At 37.5% G+C, this 15,704-nt stretch overlaps 1 protein-coding gene across 1 annotated transcript; it reads right to left on the bottom strand.

The window, feature by feature from the left end:
• Positions 1 to 9,902: 9,902 nt before the first annotated feature.
• BNAC09G07050D (uncharacterized protein At5g65660) lies at positions 9,903 to 11,208 on the bottom strand. Its single transcript, XM_013854504.3, has 2 exons — positions 10,817 to 11,208; positions 9,903 to 10,284 (listed from the first exon to the last, which is right to left on the bottom strand). Exons 1-2 carry the CDS (start codon positions 11,057 to 11,059, stop codon positions 10,102 to 10,104), a joined length of 426 nt encoding a protein of 141 aa, XP_013709958.1. The 5' UTR covers positions 11,060 to 11,208; the 3' UTR covers positions 9,903 to 10,101.
• Between the last annotated feature and the right edge of the window lie 4,496 nt (positions 11,209 to 15,704).

Raw genomic sequence — 15,704 nt, forward strand, 5'->3', positions numbered from 1 at the left:
AGCGACAAAAATTAACGAGGAAAGTAAATCCTCGTAAATTTACGTCGACTTTACGAGTATCTTACGAGGAAATTTAAAATCAACGTTAGTTCGTCGTAAAATAACGATAAAAAGATTTCCTCGTAAAAACGACGTAACATAACGTGGTTTCTACGAGGAAAAATGGTTTCCTCGTAAACTCGACGTAACAATGGCGTCTACTTTACGAGGAAATATTTTACGTTTACTTTACGACAAAATTTCTAGTCCACCAACTTTGTAGTTGTAACGCGTTTTTTGTTTCGGTTACCTAACTAAATTTCGTCGTAAATTTCTAGTAAAATTTCAACTACCAGATTCAAAAATTTCCTATAAATATGGACGTTTGAACATCATTTTAAACACACCAACAAGAAAAAAAATAAGAACGTGAAAGAAAAAAAAATGTCGGGCTCCGAGAATATTTTTGAATTGCGGACATGGATGTATATGCATAGAGATGCTAACGGGAGAGTGATAAAAGAATACCTCGAAAGGCTGGAGACATTTATGCATCAAGCAGATTCCACACCGCTCGCCCAAGAAAGCAGTAAGATGTTCTGTCCTTGTCGGAAATGCAAAAATTCGAAATTGGCAAATCGTGAAGTTGTTTGGAAGCATTTAATAAATAGAGGTTTCACGCCAAATTACTATACCTGGTTTCAACATGGAGAAGATTATAATTATGAGAATGAAGCTAGTAGTAGTAATATCAATTTTCAGGAAGAACCGGTTGATCATCATTTGCATAATGAACATAGTTACCACCAGGAGGAGCAGATGGTAGATTATGATAGGGTTCATGATATGGTAGTTGATGCATTCGTAGCTCATGATGAAGATGAATAACCTAACATAGATGCAAAAAAGTTATATGAAATGTTAGATGCTGCGTATCAGCCACTTTACAGTGGTTGTAGAGAAGGTCTCTCTAAATTGTCGTTAGCTGTTAGAATGACGAATATTAAAACTGATCACAATCTACTTGAAAGTTGCATGAATGAATGGTCATACTTGTTTAAAGAGTATTTACCGGAGGACAATGTGTCTGCTGATTCTTATTATGAGATTCAGAAACTGGTTTATAGTCTTGGGTTGCCTTCGGAGATGATAGACGTTTGCATCGACAATTGCATGATCTACTGGGGAGATGATGAGAAATTAGAAGAATGTCGATTCTTCAAAAAGCCACGATTCAGGCCGCAAGAACGAGGACGTAACAGGATACCGTACCAAAGGATGTGGTACCTACCAATTACAGACAGATTGAAAAGATTGTACCAATCTCAGCAGACTGCCGGAGGGATGAGATGGCATGCCGAGCATACTCAGACGGATGGTGAGATGACACATCCATCAGATGCAAGATCCTGGAAACATTTTAATAAAGTACATCCAGAATTTGCTAGCAATAGCTGGAATGTGTATCTCGGATTATGCACAGATGGATTTAGTCCATTCGGAATGTCAGGGAGACAATATTCATTGTGGCAAGTCTTTCTTACGCCATACAACCTGCAACCGGAGATGTGCATGCAACGGGAGTTGCTATTCTTGACAATATTAATACCTGGTCCGAACCATCCAAAAAGGTCTATGTATGTTTTCCTACAATCACTGATAAAAGAGTTGAAGGATTTGTGGTCAACATGGGTGAGGACGTATGAATGCTCAACGAAGACGAATTTTACGATGCAAACGATGCTTTTGTGGACCATAAGTGACTTTCCTGCCTATGGGGTGTTCTCTAGATGGACTACACATGGGAGATTAGCTTGTCCATATTGTAATAGAACGACAAATGCGTTTCAACTGAAGAATGGTAGAAAGACAAGTTGGTTCGATTGTCACCGTCGATTTTTTCCCATTGGCCATCTGTACCAAAGAAACAAGAAATTTTTTAGGCACAAAAGAGTTGTGAGAGACACTCCTCCTCCATATCTAACTGGAGAACAAATTGAAGCGCAAATCGATTACTATGGAGCTTTGAAAACAGTTCCTCGTGGTGGTAATTGGCATGTCCCCGGTAATATGCCTGATTTTTACGGTGTTCGGCACAACTGGCACAAGAAGAGTATACTTTCGGAGTTGCCATATTGGAAGGATCTTCTTCTGCGCCACAACCTCGATGTGATGCATATAGAAAAGAATTTCTTTGAGAACATCATGAATACAATATTGAATGTCCCAAGGAAGACAAAAGACAACATAAAATCGAGGTTAGACCTGCCGGATATTTACCCAAGAAGTGAGTTACATATAAAAAGCAATGGACAAGTTCCCGTTCTGATATTCAGATTGTCCTTAGAAAAAAAGTCGGTGTAGTTCAATTGGGTGGCATCAGAAGTGAAGTTCCCCGATGGGTATATTTCAAATCTCTCTAGATGTGTTGAAAAGGGTTAAAAGTTCTCCGGGATGACGAGTCATGATTGTCATGTATTTATGCAACGACTACTTCCCTTTGCATTTGCGGAGCTACTTCCAACAAACGTACATGAAGCACTTTCAGGTAGTATATTATAACGCGTTAATTTTATAATGGTTTAGTTTGCAATAATATATGACTACTAATGTGTTTAATTGTTTTTGGAATATACAAGGCATTGGAACATTTTTCAGGGATCTGAGCACACACACTCTTAAAGAAGAAGTCGTGGAACAACTTCACGAGAACATTCCCATTTTATTGTGCAACTTGGAGAAGATATTTCCTCCGGGATTTTTTGACATCATGGAGCATCTAGCTGTCCACCTCCCATATGAGGCATTGCTTCGTGGACCTGTGCATTACGGATGGATGTATCAGTATGAGTGAGCCATGAAATATTTGATGGGAAAAGCAAAAAAACTTCGCAAAAGTTAAAGGTTCTATAATTTCTGAAAGTTTAACGGAAGAAACTTCTCACTTCACATCGTACTACTTTGCGTCAAAAGTACATACCCGGAAAAGAGTTCCAAGAAGATATAATGATTGTGGTGTCGCGCCAATATATGCAGTTGCTGGTGTTCCAGACATCTTTAGCCAGATTGGGTAAATCGGTGGGAAATCGAAAGAGGTTTTGTGGTCGAGTGAAGAAGATGCTCGTAGTGCACATACCTATACTCCACTCAATTGCGAGGATCCATTGATGCGTTATTTTGAACGGTAACATATATGGAAACTTCTAAACACATATAAGTATAAATTATATAATTTCCAAAGATTAATTAATATAAAATATGATTTTACAGCCTATTTGTTTCTCAAGTTGAAGAAACATTTCCAAGTATATCCACAAGTGACATAGACAGAAGGAAAGAGCAACACTTTATTAAGTGGTTGAAGAATCAGGTATTAACTCAAACTCTTAATTTTTGTAGGTTGATCGATCAAACTCATTTTTCATACATGATCTGTATTTCAACGTTCTCTTTATTTTTGCAGGTTGATTATGACGACAATGCAGATTACCCTACGTGGTTTCACGAAGTAATTTAAGCTCCACTTGCAAAGGTCACCACATCACAGATGTATTTCACACGAGGCTATATTTTTCACACATATGAGTATGGTAGAGAGCGGACGACCAGTAACTATGGAATATGTGTGAAAAGCGAAACAGATTTCTATAGGATCTTGCAGGAGATTATTGAAGTGGAATTCCCAGGGTTATTGAAGCTGAAATGCGTCCTCTTCAAATGTGAATGGTTCGACCCCGTCGTCAACAGAGGTGTTCGGTTTAACAAATTTGGTGTAGTTGATGTCAATGGTGGACGAAGGTATAACAAATTCTTTTTTTGCATACATGATCTGCATGATTAATTTCTACGTTGTCTTTATTTTTGCAGGTACAACAAATTCAAGCTTTTTATCTTAGCTTCACAAGCAAACCAAGTTAGCTTCCTTCCATACCCTCAGATGAGAGAATCGAGAATAAATTGGTTAGTCGTGATCAATGTTACACCTCGTGGACGAATCATCAGTGGAGAAGAACCACCATTGCAAAAAGAACAGATAAATGAAGTCGAAGAACCTGAACAACAAATTGATGACATCCTTCTCATTGATCCGCATAATCATGAGTACGGAGATCTTACCGACGATGTCACGGACAAAGCTGTTGAAGACAAGTTTAATGAAAATGATGATGTTTCTAGCGGTGACGAGAATGTCGATGTATTCGATTGATGTATTTGTTTATAATATGATTGATTTTCAGACTTAATGCATGTGATTTGATGGATTTAATCATGAAAATCTATTTATATAATTTGATTTTTGTGTAAGGTAATGGGGGGGGGGGGGGGGGGGGGGTTTATTAAGGAATTGTGGTTTTAGAATTTGGAGTTTGGAATGGAAATAAGAGATTGAGGTTAAAGGGAAGATGGGTTTGGGGTTTGGAATATATGAAGTAGAAGATAAGGAAGATGGGGTTTGGGGTTTCGGATTTTAAGAATTTAAACATAATCCTCGTTATTTCCTCGTAAACTAACAAGGAACTTACGACGAATCCTAAAAATAAAGAACGCGGGACTCGTTAATTCCACTTAAGCAGAATTTGTCGTAAAGACCACGTAATAGGAAAGCACGGGCCTTTGTATTTCCTCGTAAATAAAAACATGGGCCTTGATACTTACTCGTAAATTAATGAGGACGTTACGAGGAAACAAAAAACGGGCCTTGCTAATTCCTCGTAAAAAAACACGGGCCTCGCAAGTTCCTCGTAACTTTACGAGGAAATTACGAAGATTACTAATTTCTTATATATACACGCGAGCTTCTCACTTCCATTTCGTCTCCACTTCCTCTCTCTTTCGTAGCAATAGTACGTACTCTCTCTATTTCCTCTCTAATTTGATTAGTTTAGGGTAGATTAGGTGGTTAGTGTAGGAAATTTAGATAGGTTTACGGATTTTATGTTAATTAGCGTTGATTAGGTGATTAATGTATGGAATTTAGCCAGATTTATAGAATTTGTTAATTATAGAATTTGTTAATTACTGTTGATGTTAATTTTAAAAATTAAATATATTTTTTCAGACTATTCGAAAGAACAAACTTACTCCCCATTTCAGAGAGATGTTCAGTGAGTCTGGTAGTCGTTTAGACCCCTCTTCTTCAGCTCCCGGTTCTTCGGGTCCAGAGACTGTCTCCGAGACTCAGTCTTCTCGGAGAGTCTCTTGGTCGCCTCCTTCTGGTGCACCATCGGTTCCTCGATTCGTTGCACCACCGGCTCCTCATGATCATGTCCCAGAGGTGCCTCCTCATGTGCCTCCTCCGATGGCTCCTCCGATGCCGGCTTGGATTCATCCCGATTTGATGGTGCCGCCGAGTGCTCCTTACTCGCAGTACACTATCGTGGACCTTCTCGCTCAGCCAGGTAGAGAAGGTTTCCCAGTCATAGACCCCGACAGACCGGACGGAACTTTGTGGTACGTTACATTATTTTTTTAAATTCCTTTAAAATTCTTTTATAAAAATAATAAATAATTTATATTTTAAATTTATTTTTTTCAGGTTTGAGGTTGACGGATGTGTTGCTCGAAACGTAACCGAGACGATCAAAGGTTACTTCTCCGAGCCACATCTGAACTGGAAAAAGAAGCCGATCTACGTCAGAAAGATATGGTTCAAAAGTTTTGCTATAAGTTACTATTAATTAATTATATATACTATATTTTTTATGATTTAGATTTTTTAATTTTTTAAAACTAATTCTTAATTTAATTTTTTTCTGTTACAACAAAAATACCATTGGTCCATGGAGGTCAATGAGAAGGTGCGTTTAACGTGAAGGCGAAAGCTCGCTTGTTGGACATGGTCCCCAACTGGAAGGGTGACTGGATCGTGAAGGGGTATGAGCGTGGCAAACCCCTTGAGCTCACCAAGGAGGTATGAGATGGCCTCATCCGTTATTGGCGCGATTCTGATTCCATTAGATTCGCCGAATCTTGCTCTGCCTCCCGTCAGACGGTAGATGAGCACGGCCACGGACCGATGCTTCACTCTACGGGTCAAAAACCCCACGCCGGTGTCCGTCTGGATAAGGTAATTAAATATTTAATTTAATTATTTATATATATATATATATATTCTAACTTTCTTTAATGCTTTTTAGGCCAAAAAGACTGGAGAACTCCCGTCTCTTTTGAAACTTTACGAGATGACCCACAAGAACAAGGCGGGCCAATTTCTAGATGCTAGGTTCGAGCAAATCTTCAACAACTTGATTGGTCGGGTTGAAGACCGCCACACCCAGCTGACCCAGCAGTCCACCGACGGATTACCCGTCACCTTATCCACGAGAAGTTAAATTTTTTAAAATTTTAAATTTTTTTTATTATTCATTTAATTTAACTTTAACTTTTTACTAACAATATCTATTTTTTGTTTTTAAGGTTTTCCCTAAGAAAAAGGGACGTACGTTGGGGATTAATTCTGTCAACGATGTTCCGAGAGCGACATCGTCTTATGGTCAGAGACGGGATGATGAAGTCACTCAGCTGCGTAACGAGTTGGACTCGACGATCTGCGTTCACAGCTCGTATGGGTGGAGTCGAGGGCTTCTTGGATGTTGTAGCGGCCACAAATCCGGAATGGAAGTCCTTGTTGAGGAACATGCGACGACAAAATCTCATTCTAGGCGAGTCATCCGGCACACATGACGAGGCAGATGTAGAGAGGAGGAGTGATGAATTCTACCTGGCGATGAACGACCCTTTGTTCTTTTTTTTCTATTCGTTGGTTGTATTATAAATTCAAAAATTTTATCTATAAAAGATTTTCGTATTTACTTTTATTTTTAAATTAATATTTTTATTAATAAATTAAATAATTTTTATTATATTTTTTAATTCTGAAAAATAAAAATTTGAAGTAAATTCGTAGCTAAATTACGACTACATTACGTGGAAAGTTTACAAGGAAGTAACGAGGAAAACTTTTACGTCAACACTACGAGGAAAGCTTAACGAGTATTTTATGTGGAAAGGTTTACTTGTAATTTACAAGGAATTACTTTCGAGGTAGTTACGAGGAAATGTAGAGTCCTCCTTACGTGGAAAGGTTACGTGGTTTTTACGACGAATACTTTTCTTCGTCTTTACGACGAAATGTGTTTCTCACTATTTACGACGAATTGGCGAGGAAATATGCGTTACGACGAACGAATAACGACGAAACTTGTTTCCTCGCTAATTCCTCGTAAAGCCTATTTTACGACGAACTTACTACGAATTTCGCCGTCGTTAATGTTGTGTTTTCTTGTAGTGTTTTGTGCATATGAAGTTTTAAAAATAATTAAATAAATTGTAATACGTTAAATATGTTACAACGATGATACATTTAATAGACCAATATTTTTTCGTCATTTTACAATCGATAAAAATTGTAATGTTGCAAAATATTAAAATCATTTAATAAACAAATATTATTATAAAAAATCACTCTGTGCATGCGCATGCGCACGGATTATCACCTAGTATAATATTTATATTGAAGCAGTTTAAGTATTATATGAATTGTGTTTTTTATTTAAATACAAACAAAATGCCGACCAAAAACATAGCAACATAATAAGTTCCACCAAAAAATCGGTCGCTCAAGGAACCACGAAGCATATGATACATAGATATCGCCATCAAAAATTATGTACAGTCAATTTGTACTTTGCAATGTAGGACGCACTTGTACACTGTTTACCTTGCATTTTTTGTTAATATCCATCAAACACTATAAGTATGAATGGTAATAACCAGGGCAACTGCGTATGCATGCAGTTCCAATAGTAACAAAAATGTACAGATATGTATATATGTAAAAAAAATTGTTATTATTAAAATTGGTATGGGACGGTGCGGTCCATCACCATTCCAAACCATTGATCGAATGAAATTAGTTTATTTCTGACATTTTTTCTGGTACTCTTGTTTCATGTCGTTGTGATGGGTTGGAAATTCGAAACTTTGATTAAAAAAAACAGATTTGATTCGAAACTTGGACAATTTATTAACATTTGATATTCTTTTTGGGTAATTCATAATTAGTGGACTTGAGCAAAAGATAAATCTCTTTCGATCAGATTCGAGATTATTTGGACTAGTATACTGGGATCAACCAATGAACTATCATAAACTGAAAATTCAATTTTTTAAAACGACAAACAAGCAAAGTATAAGAATAAAATATATATAAACAGTGAAATTAGGTCATGAAGTTGATTGTTAGACTGGAGGGGTCCAACTGGTGGGGATGTGTATTAGAACTTGCTACTGACGTCAAATCTCAATTGGAAACTTTACTGCCCAAATTATAAAGCTTTTATATTTTGAGGGACCCAAACTTTATTAGAACATAATGGAATTGGAATCCTAATTAACGAAGAGCTATTTCATCTCTAGTTAGTATTTAATAAACTAAAACCATTTTTGGTGGTTAGACGTCAGTTTCAGTAATTCCATAAAACGAACATGTCTCGTTTTTTAAGAGTTTTAAAACATTTGGGTTTATTATCCTTTTTTAACCCATCCAAGGAGCTAAATATATATTTGGTGGAAGATAAAATTACTGTAAATATAATGATGATATCATATTTTTGTTCTTGTCAAACTCAAATAATAATTGTCATATATATTTCGAATGCTCCTGTTCGAAATGTTTACTAAGTTCAATGATCTAATCAATGAGCTTCTTGTTGTAACGCACAAGATAAAAATTAAATTGTTTTGCTTGATTTTCAATTAAAGCATCAAATGTGGGTGCATGAAACACATTTTCATATTGGATTACTAATAAAACTGGAAATGTGTAGAAAAATGCAATCTGCGTTAGCTATTTATGGCACATTTCAAGTAGATCTCGAGATGTCCTAAATAGGAAGTAATCTCTCTCTCGATCTCTGACCGGAGGTGTGGTTTCTCTGTATCACCGTCGGTCAGGAAAGGTGTTTTACGGTGATGCTCAACTTTCGATTCTTGCGTTCTCTCTCCGGCATGGACGTCTCCGGCAGCGTTGCGTGTCCGGCCCATGCTCTGGTGTTGCATCTTTCGATTGGTGGACGACCGGCTTTGACTCCGGAGACCACACCTTCTTCTTCGGTGATGGTTTGTCGGCACTTAGTTTTTCTGTTGGTGGTGGTGGTTTTATTTCCGGGTTTAATCGGCATTTGCTTGATTCCTTTAATCAGTGGCTCTGGTTTTAATCTCGGATTTGGTGGTTTGGAAGCTGTGGATGAGATCTCGAACAGATCGATGATGCTCTCTGCTTAAGGATTCCAAGCACTGAAGGGTTGTGATGCAGTTTCGAGTTTCCGGTGAGTTTTTCAGCGTCGTTTAGTTTCTCCGGCGTGCTCTCTAGGGTGAGGAAGGTGGAAGGCATTGGTGACGGGTGTACCTCGTTTGGTTGAGGGCTAACCACGTGTCATATTCTCGATAAAAATCTCGACGTATGTTTGTATGTTTGTCGAGTGTTGATGTTTGATTACGGTTTAGTGTAACTGGGCTTCGAAGCCAACTGTTATCTCTTTACTTTGTCATATAGTTTAAGCTTTGTATCTGTTGTCTGTTTTTTTAGTAAGTCTTGTTTTGTTTTGTGTAGACTTTGGGCTTTTAATAAAATAAGATTGGCAAAAAAAAAAAAAGGAAGTAATCTCTATCAATTTGGTAAAAATAATAGATGTAAGTAAATGTATTTATTTATTTTTTCAGTTTCGCCTATCATTCATACTTGAATCAGGACATCAACATCGAAAGTATCGTCTGACGTAACGTGCCATGTGTTTTTGTTGTTGCATACATCACTCATAGCCTCATAGGTAATAGCTCAAATCGATGAACAATGTTAAACACAAAAAACAAAAATAACATGCAAATTTACAGTAGTTTTTTTATGAATCAAGCAATTACGCTTTAACAAGTAAACCGATTCCATCATTTATTTTGTTTAATAACAGTGTCATTCTCTATATATTTTATTTTGCACAATCAAACCACTCCATAATGCTACCAACTGAATACAAAAATGAATAATCAGCGAATAAAATTTAAATGTCAATTTATGATCCATATGTATCAAACCAAGATTTTGTTATCTTTTAGCTAAATTATCTAGTACAGAGGAACAGGAAAAAGCGGCGGCTTAACGGGAGGTGAGTGCGGCGGACTTTGAGCACTGACGGTGAGCTTCTCCGGTCGAGGTGGTGCACACGGACACGGCAATGCTATAAACTTCGGCGTGTTATCTCCAGGCATCAACACCGTAACGCTCAAATTCTGGTTTTTCTTCAAATCCTGTTCATAGTAGTCATGTTTAGCAAATAAAACAACGCATTGTACTAGGTTCCTAAAGGTTTTCTTTTTTTCTTTTTTTTTTTTTTGGTCGAAAGTTCCAAAAGGTTTTCTAAAATGTCTAAAATTCCCAATTCCCAATTTCCAACTTCCAATCCCAAATAAATTAGAATTTCCATCAAGATCTTAATGTTATTTCAATTACTTTTTTTAGTTTCTAAAATATTTATAAATAGCTCATATTTTATATTTACTTAGTAAGTATAATTTTCTCAAATGTCCGGATATATCTTGTAAGCGAGCTAATTTTTCTTTGCTAATTAATAAAAAAAAAGACAAAACTATTTAACCATAATTGTTTTTTTTGTATCCCTCCTTGAGAACTGATGAATACAATAGAGAAAAATATTATTTTTGGTAAGATTGTTTTTTCTTACTGGTAAAATCGTAATTTATCAAGCTCAAAAATTACTGTGTTAATATAATATTTTTCAGATAATATAAAAGATTCAAGAATTGGGAGAGGAGAGCTTACCGGAAAAGGGAGTCTAGGTTTGAACGGAGAGGACTCTATGTCAGCTGAGGCGGCGGAGGGATGACCGGATGCATTGGCCAAAGAACGGCGGAGAGAACGATGTTTGTCCCAATGGTAACAGCAAGAGAATATTCCAGAGAGGCTGAAAATGATTATGAGAAGCAGAGCTGTGCCTAGAGGGAATCCTAGTGACGGCCGAGAAGCGTCCATGTGCGGCGGCGAGTTTTCTTGAGTGTTCTCCATCTACGGTGGCGATATAATCAACGGTTGAGAATGTCAGAAGATTTTGCTCTCATGTGTTAGAGAGATAAACAGAGAGAAGAAATAGAGAGAGTTTGTGAGTACGGAGAGGACAGGGTACTGGGAAGCCAGACGATCTATGGAGCGTTTATTTATAAGGAAAACTTTTATTTTTAATGGTTTTAGAAATTTATGTATTTATTTTACAACAGTTAAAAAGCTTTTCTCAGTACAAAAAGCAAATATGCTGTACAATAAAGTGGTCCCTTTTCTTTTCGTCGTTACTGAACTTATTCCCCTTAGTATTATAGAGAAATTTAGCCACAAGCACGTAACAAACAAAAAAATCAACAATATAACCATAACCTTCGTTAGGCTATGATATTTATGTATTAATTTATATTTTGTCATTTCTCACTTTCATTTTTTCTTTTTAATTGATTCTATAAATTTAAAAAATATTTGTTTGAATTTTTTAAATACTTATAAAAACATAGATTTTTTTTCTATATAAAAAGTTTTGAATTTTGTAAAACGAACATATATTGATAAATTAAATATGTACAATTATAATAAAAAATAAGATTTTATTCTATTCTATTTACAAACCTAGAATATAATTGGCATGTCCCTCGTAATATGCCAGATTCTTACGGTGTTCATCACAACTAGCACAAGAAGAGTATATTTTGGGAGTTGCCATATTGGAAGGATCTTCTTCTGCGCCACAACCTCGATGTGATGCATATAGAGAAGAATTTCTTTGAGAACATCATGAATACAATATTGAATGTCCCAGGGAAGACAAAAGACAACATAAAATCGAGGTTGGACTTGCCGGATATTTGCTCAAGAAGCGAGTTACATATTAAAAGCAATGGACAAGTTCCCGTTCCGATATTCAGATTATCTTCAGAAAAAAAGTCGGTGTTGTTCAACTGGGTGGCATCAGAAGTGAAGTTCCCCGATGGGTATGTTTCGAATCTCTCTAGATGTCTTGAAAAGGGTCAAAAGTTCTCCGGGATGAAGAGTCATGATTGTCATGTATTTATGCAACGACTACTGCCCTTTGCATTTGCGGAGCTACTTCCAACAAACGTACATGAAGCACTTGCAGGTACGTAGTGTATTATATCACAATAATTTACAAAATAATATATGACTAACAATGTGTTTAATTTTTTTTTGAATATAAAAGGCATTGGAGCATTTTTCAGGGATCTGAGCACACGCACTCTTAAAGAAGAAGTTGTGGAACAGCTTCAGGAGAACATTCTCATCTTATTGTGCAACTTGGAGAAGATATTTCCTCCCGGATTTTTTGACGTCATGGAGCATCTAGCTGTCCACCTCCCATATGAGGCATTGCTTCGTGGACCTGTACATTACGGATGGATGTATCAGTATGAGCGAGCCATGAAATATTTGAAGGGAAAAGCAAAGAACCTCGCCAAAGTTGAAGGTTCTATAATTGCTGGAAGTTTGACGGAAGAAGTTTCTCACTTCACATCGTACTACTTTGCGTCAAAAGTACGTACACGGAGAAGAGCTCCAAGAAGATATGATGATGGTGGTGTTGCGCCAACATATGCAGTTGCTGGTGTTCCAGACATCTTTAGCCAGATTGGGCGACTCGGTGGGAAGTCTAAAGAGGTTTGGTGGTCGAGTGAAGAAGACGCTCATAGTGCACACACCTATATTCTACTCAATTGCGAAGATCCATTGATGCGTTATTTTGAAAGGTAACATATATTGACACTTCGAAACACATATAAGTATAATTAATTGTATAATTGCGAGAGATTCATTCCTATAAAATGTGATTTTACAGCCTATTTGTTTCTCAAGTCGAAGAAACATTTCCTGGTATATCCACAAGTGACGTAGACAAAAGGAAAGATCAACACTTCATTAAGTGGTTGCGGAATCAGGTATTAACTAAAACTTTTTTTTCATACATTATCTGTATTTCATTAACATTCTCTTTATTTTTGCAGGTTGATTATGACGACGACGATGCAGATTATCCTAAGTGGTTACACGAAGTAATTCAATCTCCACTTGTAAAGGTCACCACATCACAGATGTATTTCACACGAGGCTATACTTTTCATACATATAACTATGGTAGACAGCGGGCGACCAGTAACTATGGAATATGTGTGAAAGAGGAAACATATTTCTACGGGATCTTGACGGAGATTATTGAAGTCGAATTTCCAGGGATACTGAAGCTGAAATGCGTCCTCTTCAAATGTGAATGGTTCAACCCCGTCGTCAACAGAGGTGTTCGGTCTAACAAATTCGGTGTAGTTGATGTCAACGGTGGACGAAGGTACAACAAATTCGAGCCTTTCATCTTAGCTTCACAAGCAGACCAAGTTAGCTTCCTTCCATACCCTCGGATGAGAGATTCAGGTATAAATTGGTTAGCAGTGATCAAAGTTACACCTCGAGGACGAATCATCAGTGGAGAAGAACCACCATTGCAAGAAGAACAGAAAAATGAAGTTGAGGAACCTGAACAAGAAATTGATGACATCCTTCTCATTGATCCGCATAATCACGAGTACGAAGATCTTACCGATGATGCCACAGACGAAGCTGTTGAAGACGAGTTTAATGAAAATGATGATGTTTCTAGTGATGACGAGAATGTCGATGTATCCGATTGATGTATTTGTTTTATGAATAAGATGAGGGAGTTTGTTTTATGAATAAGATAATGTGGGGTTTGTTTTATGAATAAGGTAATGCCGGGAGTTTGTTTTATGAATAAGCAAATGTGGGAATTGTGGTTTGGAATGGAAATAAAGATGGGGTTTGGAGTATATGAAGTAGAAAATAAGGAATATGGGGTTTGGGGTTTCGGATTCAAGGGATTTAAACATAACATTCGTTAATTCCACGTAACAAAAAATCGTCGTAAAGGACTCGTAGGTCAACGAGGAAATATAAAAATAAAGAACGCGGGACTCGTTAATTCCATGTAGGACAAAATCGTCGTAAATACCACGTACGATGAATTCGTCGTAAAAACCACGTAGGATGAAATCGTCGTAAATACAACGTAAGACAACGAGGAAATAACGACGAAACCTAAAAATAAAGATGGGGTTTGGAATATATGAAGTAGAAAATAAGGAATATGGGGTTTGGGGTTTGGGGTTTGGGGTTTCGGGTTTCGGGTTTCGGGTTTTTGGTTTCGGGTTTCGGGTTTAGGGGTTCGGGGTTTGGAGTTTGGGGTTCGGGGTTTAGGGGTTCGGAGTTTGGGGTTTCGGGTTTAGGGGTTCTGGGTTTCGGGTTTCGGGTTTTGGATTTCGGGTTTTGGGTTTCGGGTTTGGGGTTTCGAGTTTGGGGTTTCGGGTTTAGGGGTTCGTGGTTTGGGGTTTCGGGTTTTTGATTTCGGGTTTCACGTTTCGTGTTTCGGGTTTGGGGTTCTATGGATTTAACCATAACACTCGTTAAAAATAACGACGAAACTTAAAATTAAATATGGGGTTTGGAATATATGAAGTAGAAAATTAAAGATGGGGGTTTGGGTTTCGGGTTTCGGGTTTGGGCTTTCGGGTTTCGGGTTTGGGGGTTGGGGTTTGGGGTTTCGGGAATGAGGTTTCGGGTTTTGGGTTTCGGGGTTGGGGTTTTGGGTTTCGGGTTTCGGGGTTGGGCTTTCGGGTTTCGGGTTTGGGGGTTGGGGTTTAGGAATAACGACGAAACTTAAAATTAAATATGGGGTTTGGAATATATGAAGTAGAAAATTAAAGATGGGGGTTTGGGTTTTGGGTTTCGGGTTTGGGCTTTCGGGTTTCGGGTTTGGGCTTTCGGGTTTCGGGTTTGGGGGTTGGGGTTTGGGGTTTCGGGTTTGGGGTTTCGGGTTTCGGATTCTAGGGATTTAAACATAACACTCGTTAATTCCACGTAGGATGAAATCGTCGTAAATACCACGTAAGCATAAATCGTCGTAAAGACCACGTAAAAAGATTTAAACATAAAACACGTTAATTCGACGTAAGCATAAATCATCGTAAATACCTCGTAGTGTAAAAACTAGAAAAAAGGGAAAAGGATCAAAATACCAGAATAACATCTGGCAAGACTTCCAGCAATTATAATACGTAAGTCTCGCCCACATGAATTCTAATATCTTATCCTTTTCCTATTTTTTTCAAATATTTATAATTTGAATATGATTTTGCTGAGGAATGTGATTTCAGATAGGTGTGTGATTTGGGAGTTTATGTGTGGTTTGAGAATGAGAGTTGTGGGTATATTTATAGGAAAGCAAGCCTCGTTAATTCCACGTAGGCAAAATCGTCGTTAATACCTCGTAAACAAAAACACGGGCCTTTGTGATTCCTCGCAATTTTCTCGTAAAAAAAAACACGGGCCTTTGTAACTGCTCGCTATTTCGTCGTAAACTTACGACGAATTTGCGACGATATGTAATCTTATATATACACCCGAGCGCTCACTCTTTCTTTCCTCTCTACTTCCTCTCTACTTCCTCTCCATTTCGTAGCAATGGTAAGCCTCTCTGATTCCTCTCTAATTTGGTTAGTTTAGGATAGATTAGGTGGTAAGTATAGGGAATTTAGATAGGTTTGCGGATTTTATGTTATTTAGTGTTGATTAGGTGGATAATGTTGGG

The sequence above is a fragment of the Brassica napus genome, chromosome C9 (assembly GCF_020379485.1).
Source record: "Brassica napus cultivar Da-Ae chromosome C9, Da-Ae, whole genome shotgun sequence".
Classification (NCBI taxonomy): domain Eukaryota; kingdom Viridiplantae; phylum Streptophyta; class Magnoliopsida; order Brassicales; family Brassicaceae; genus Brassica; species Brassica napus.

Coding starts and splice junctions, on each gene's coding strand:
- BNAC09G07050D (XM_013854504.3), bottom strand. CDS start 11,059: ATGGAGAACACTCAAGAAAACTCGCCGCCGCACATGGACGCTTCTCGG. Junction 10,285..10,816: donor AACCTAGACTCCCTTTTCCG/GTAAGCTCTCCT, acceptor TACTATGAACAG/GATTTGAAGAAAAACCAGAA.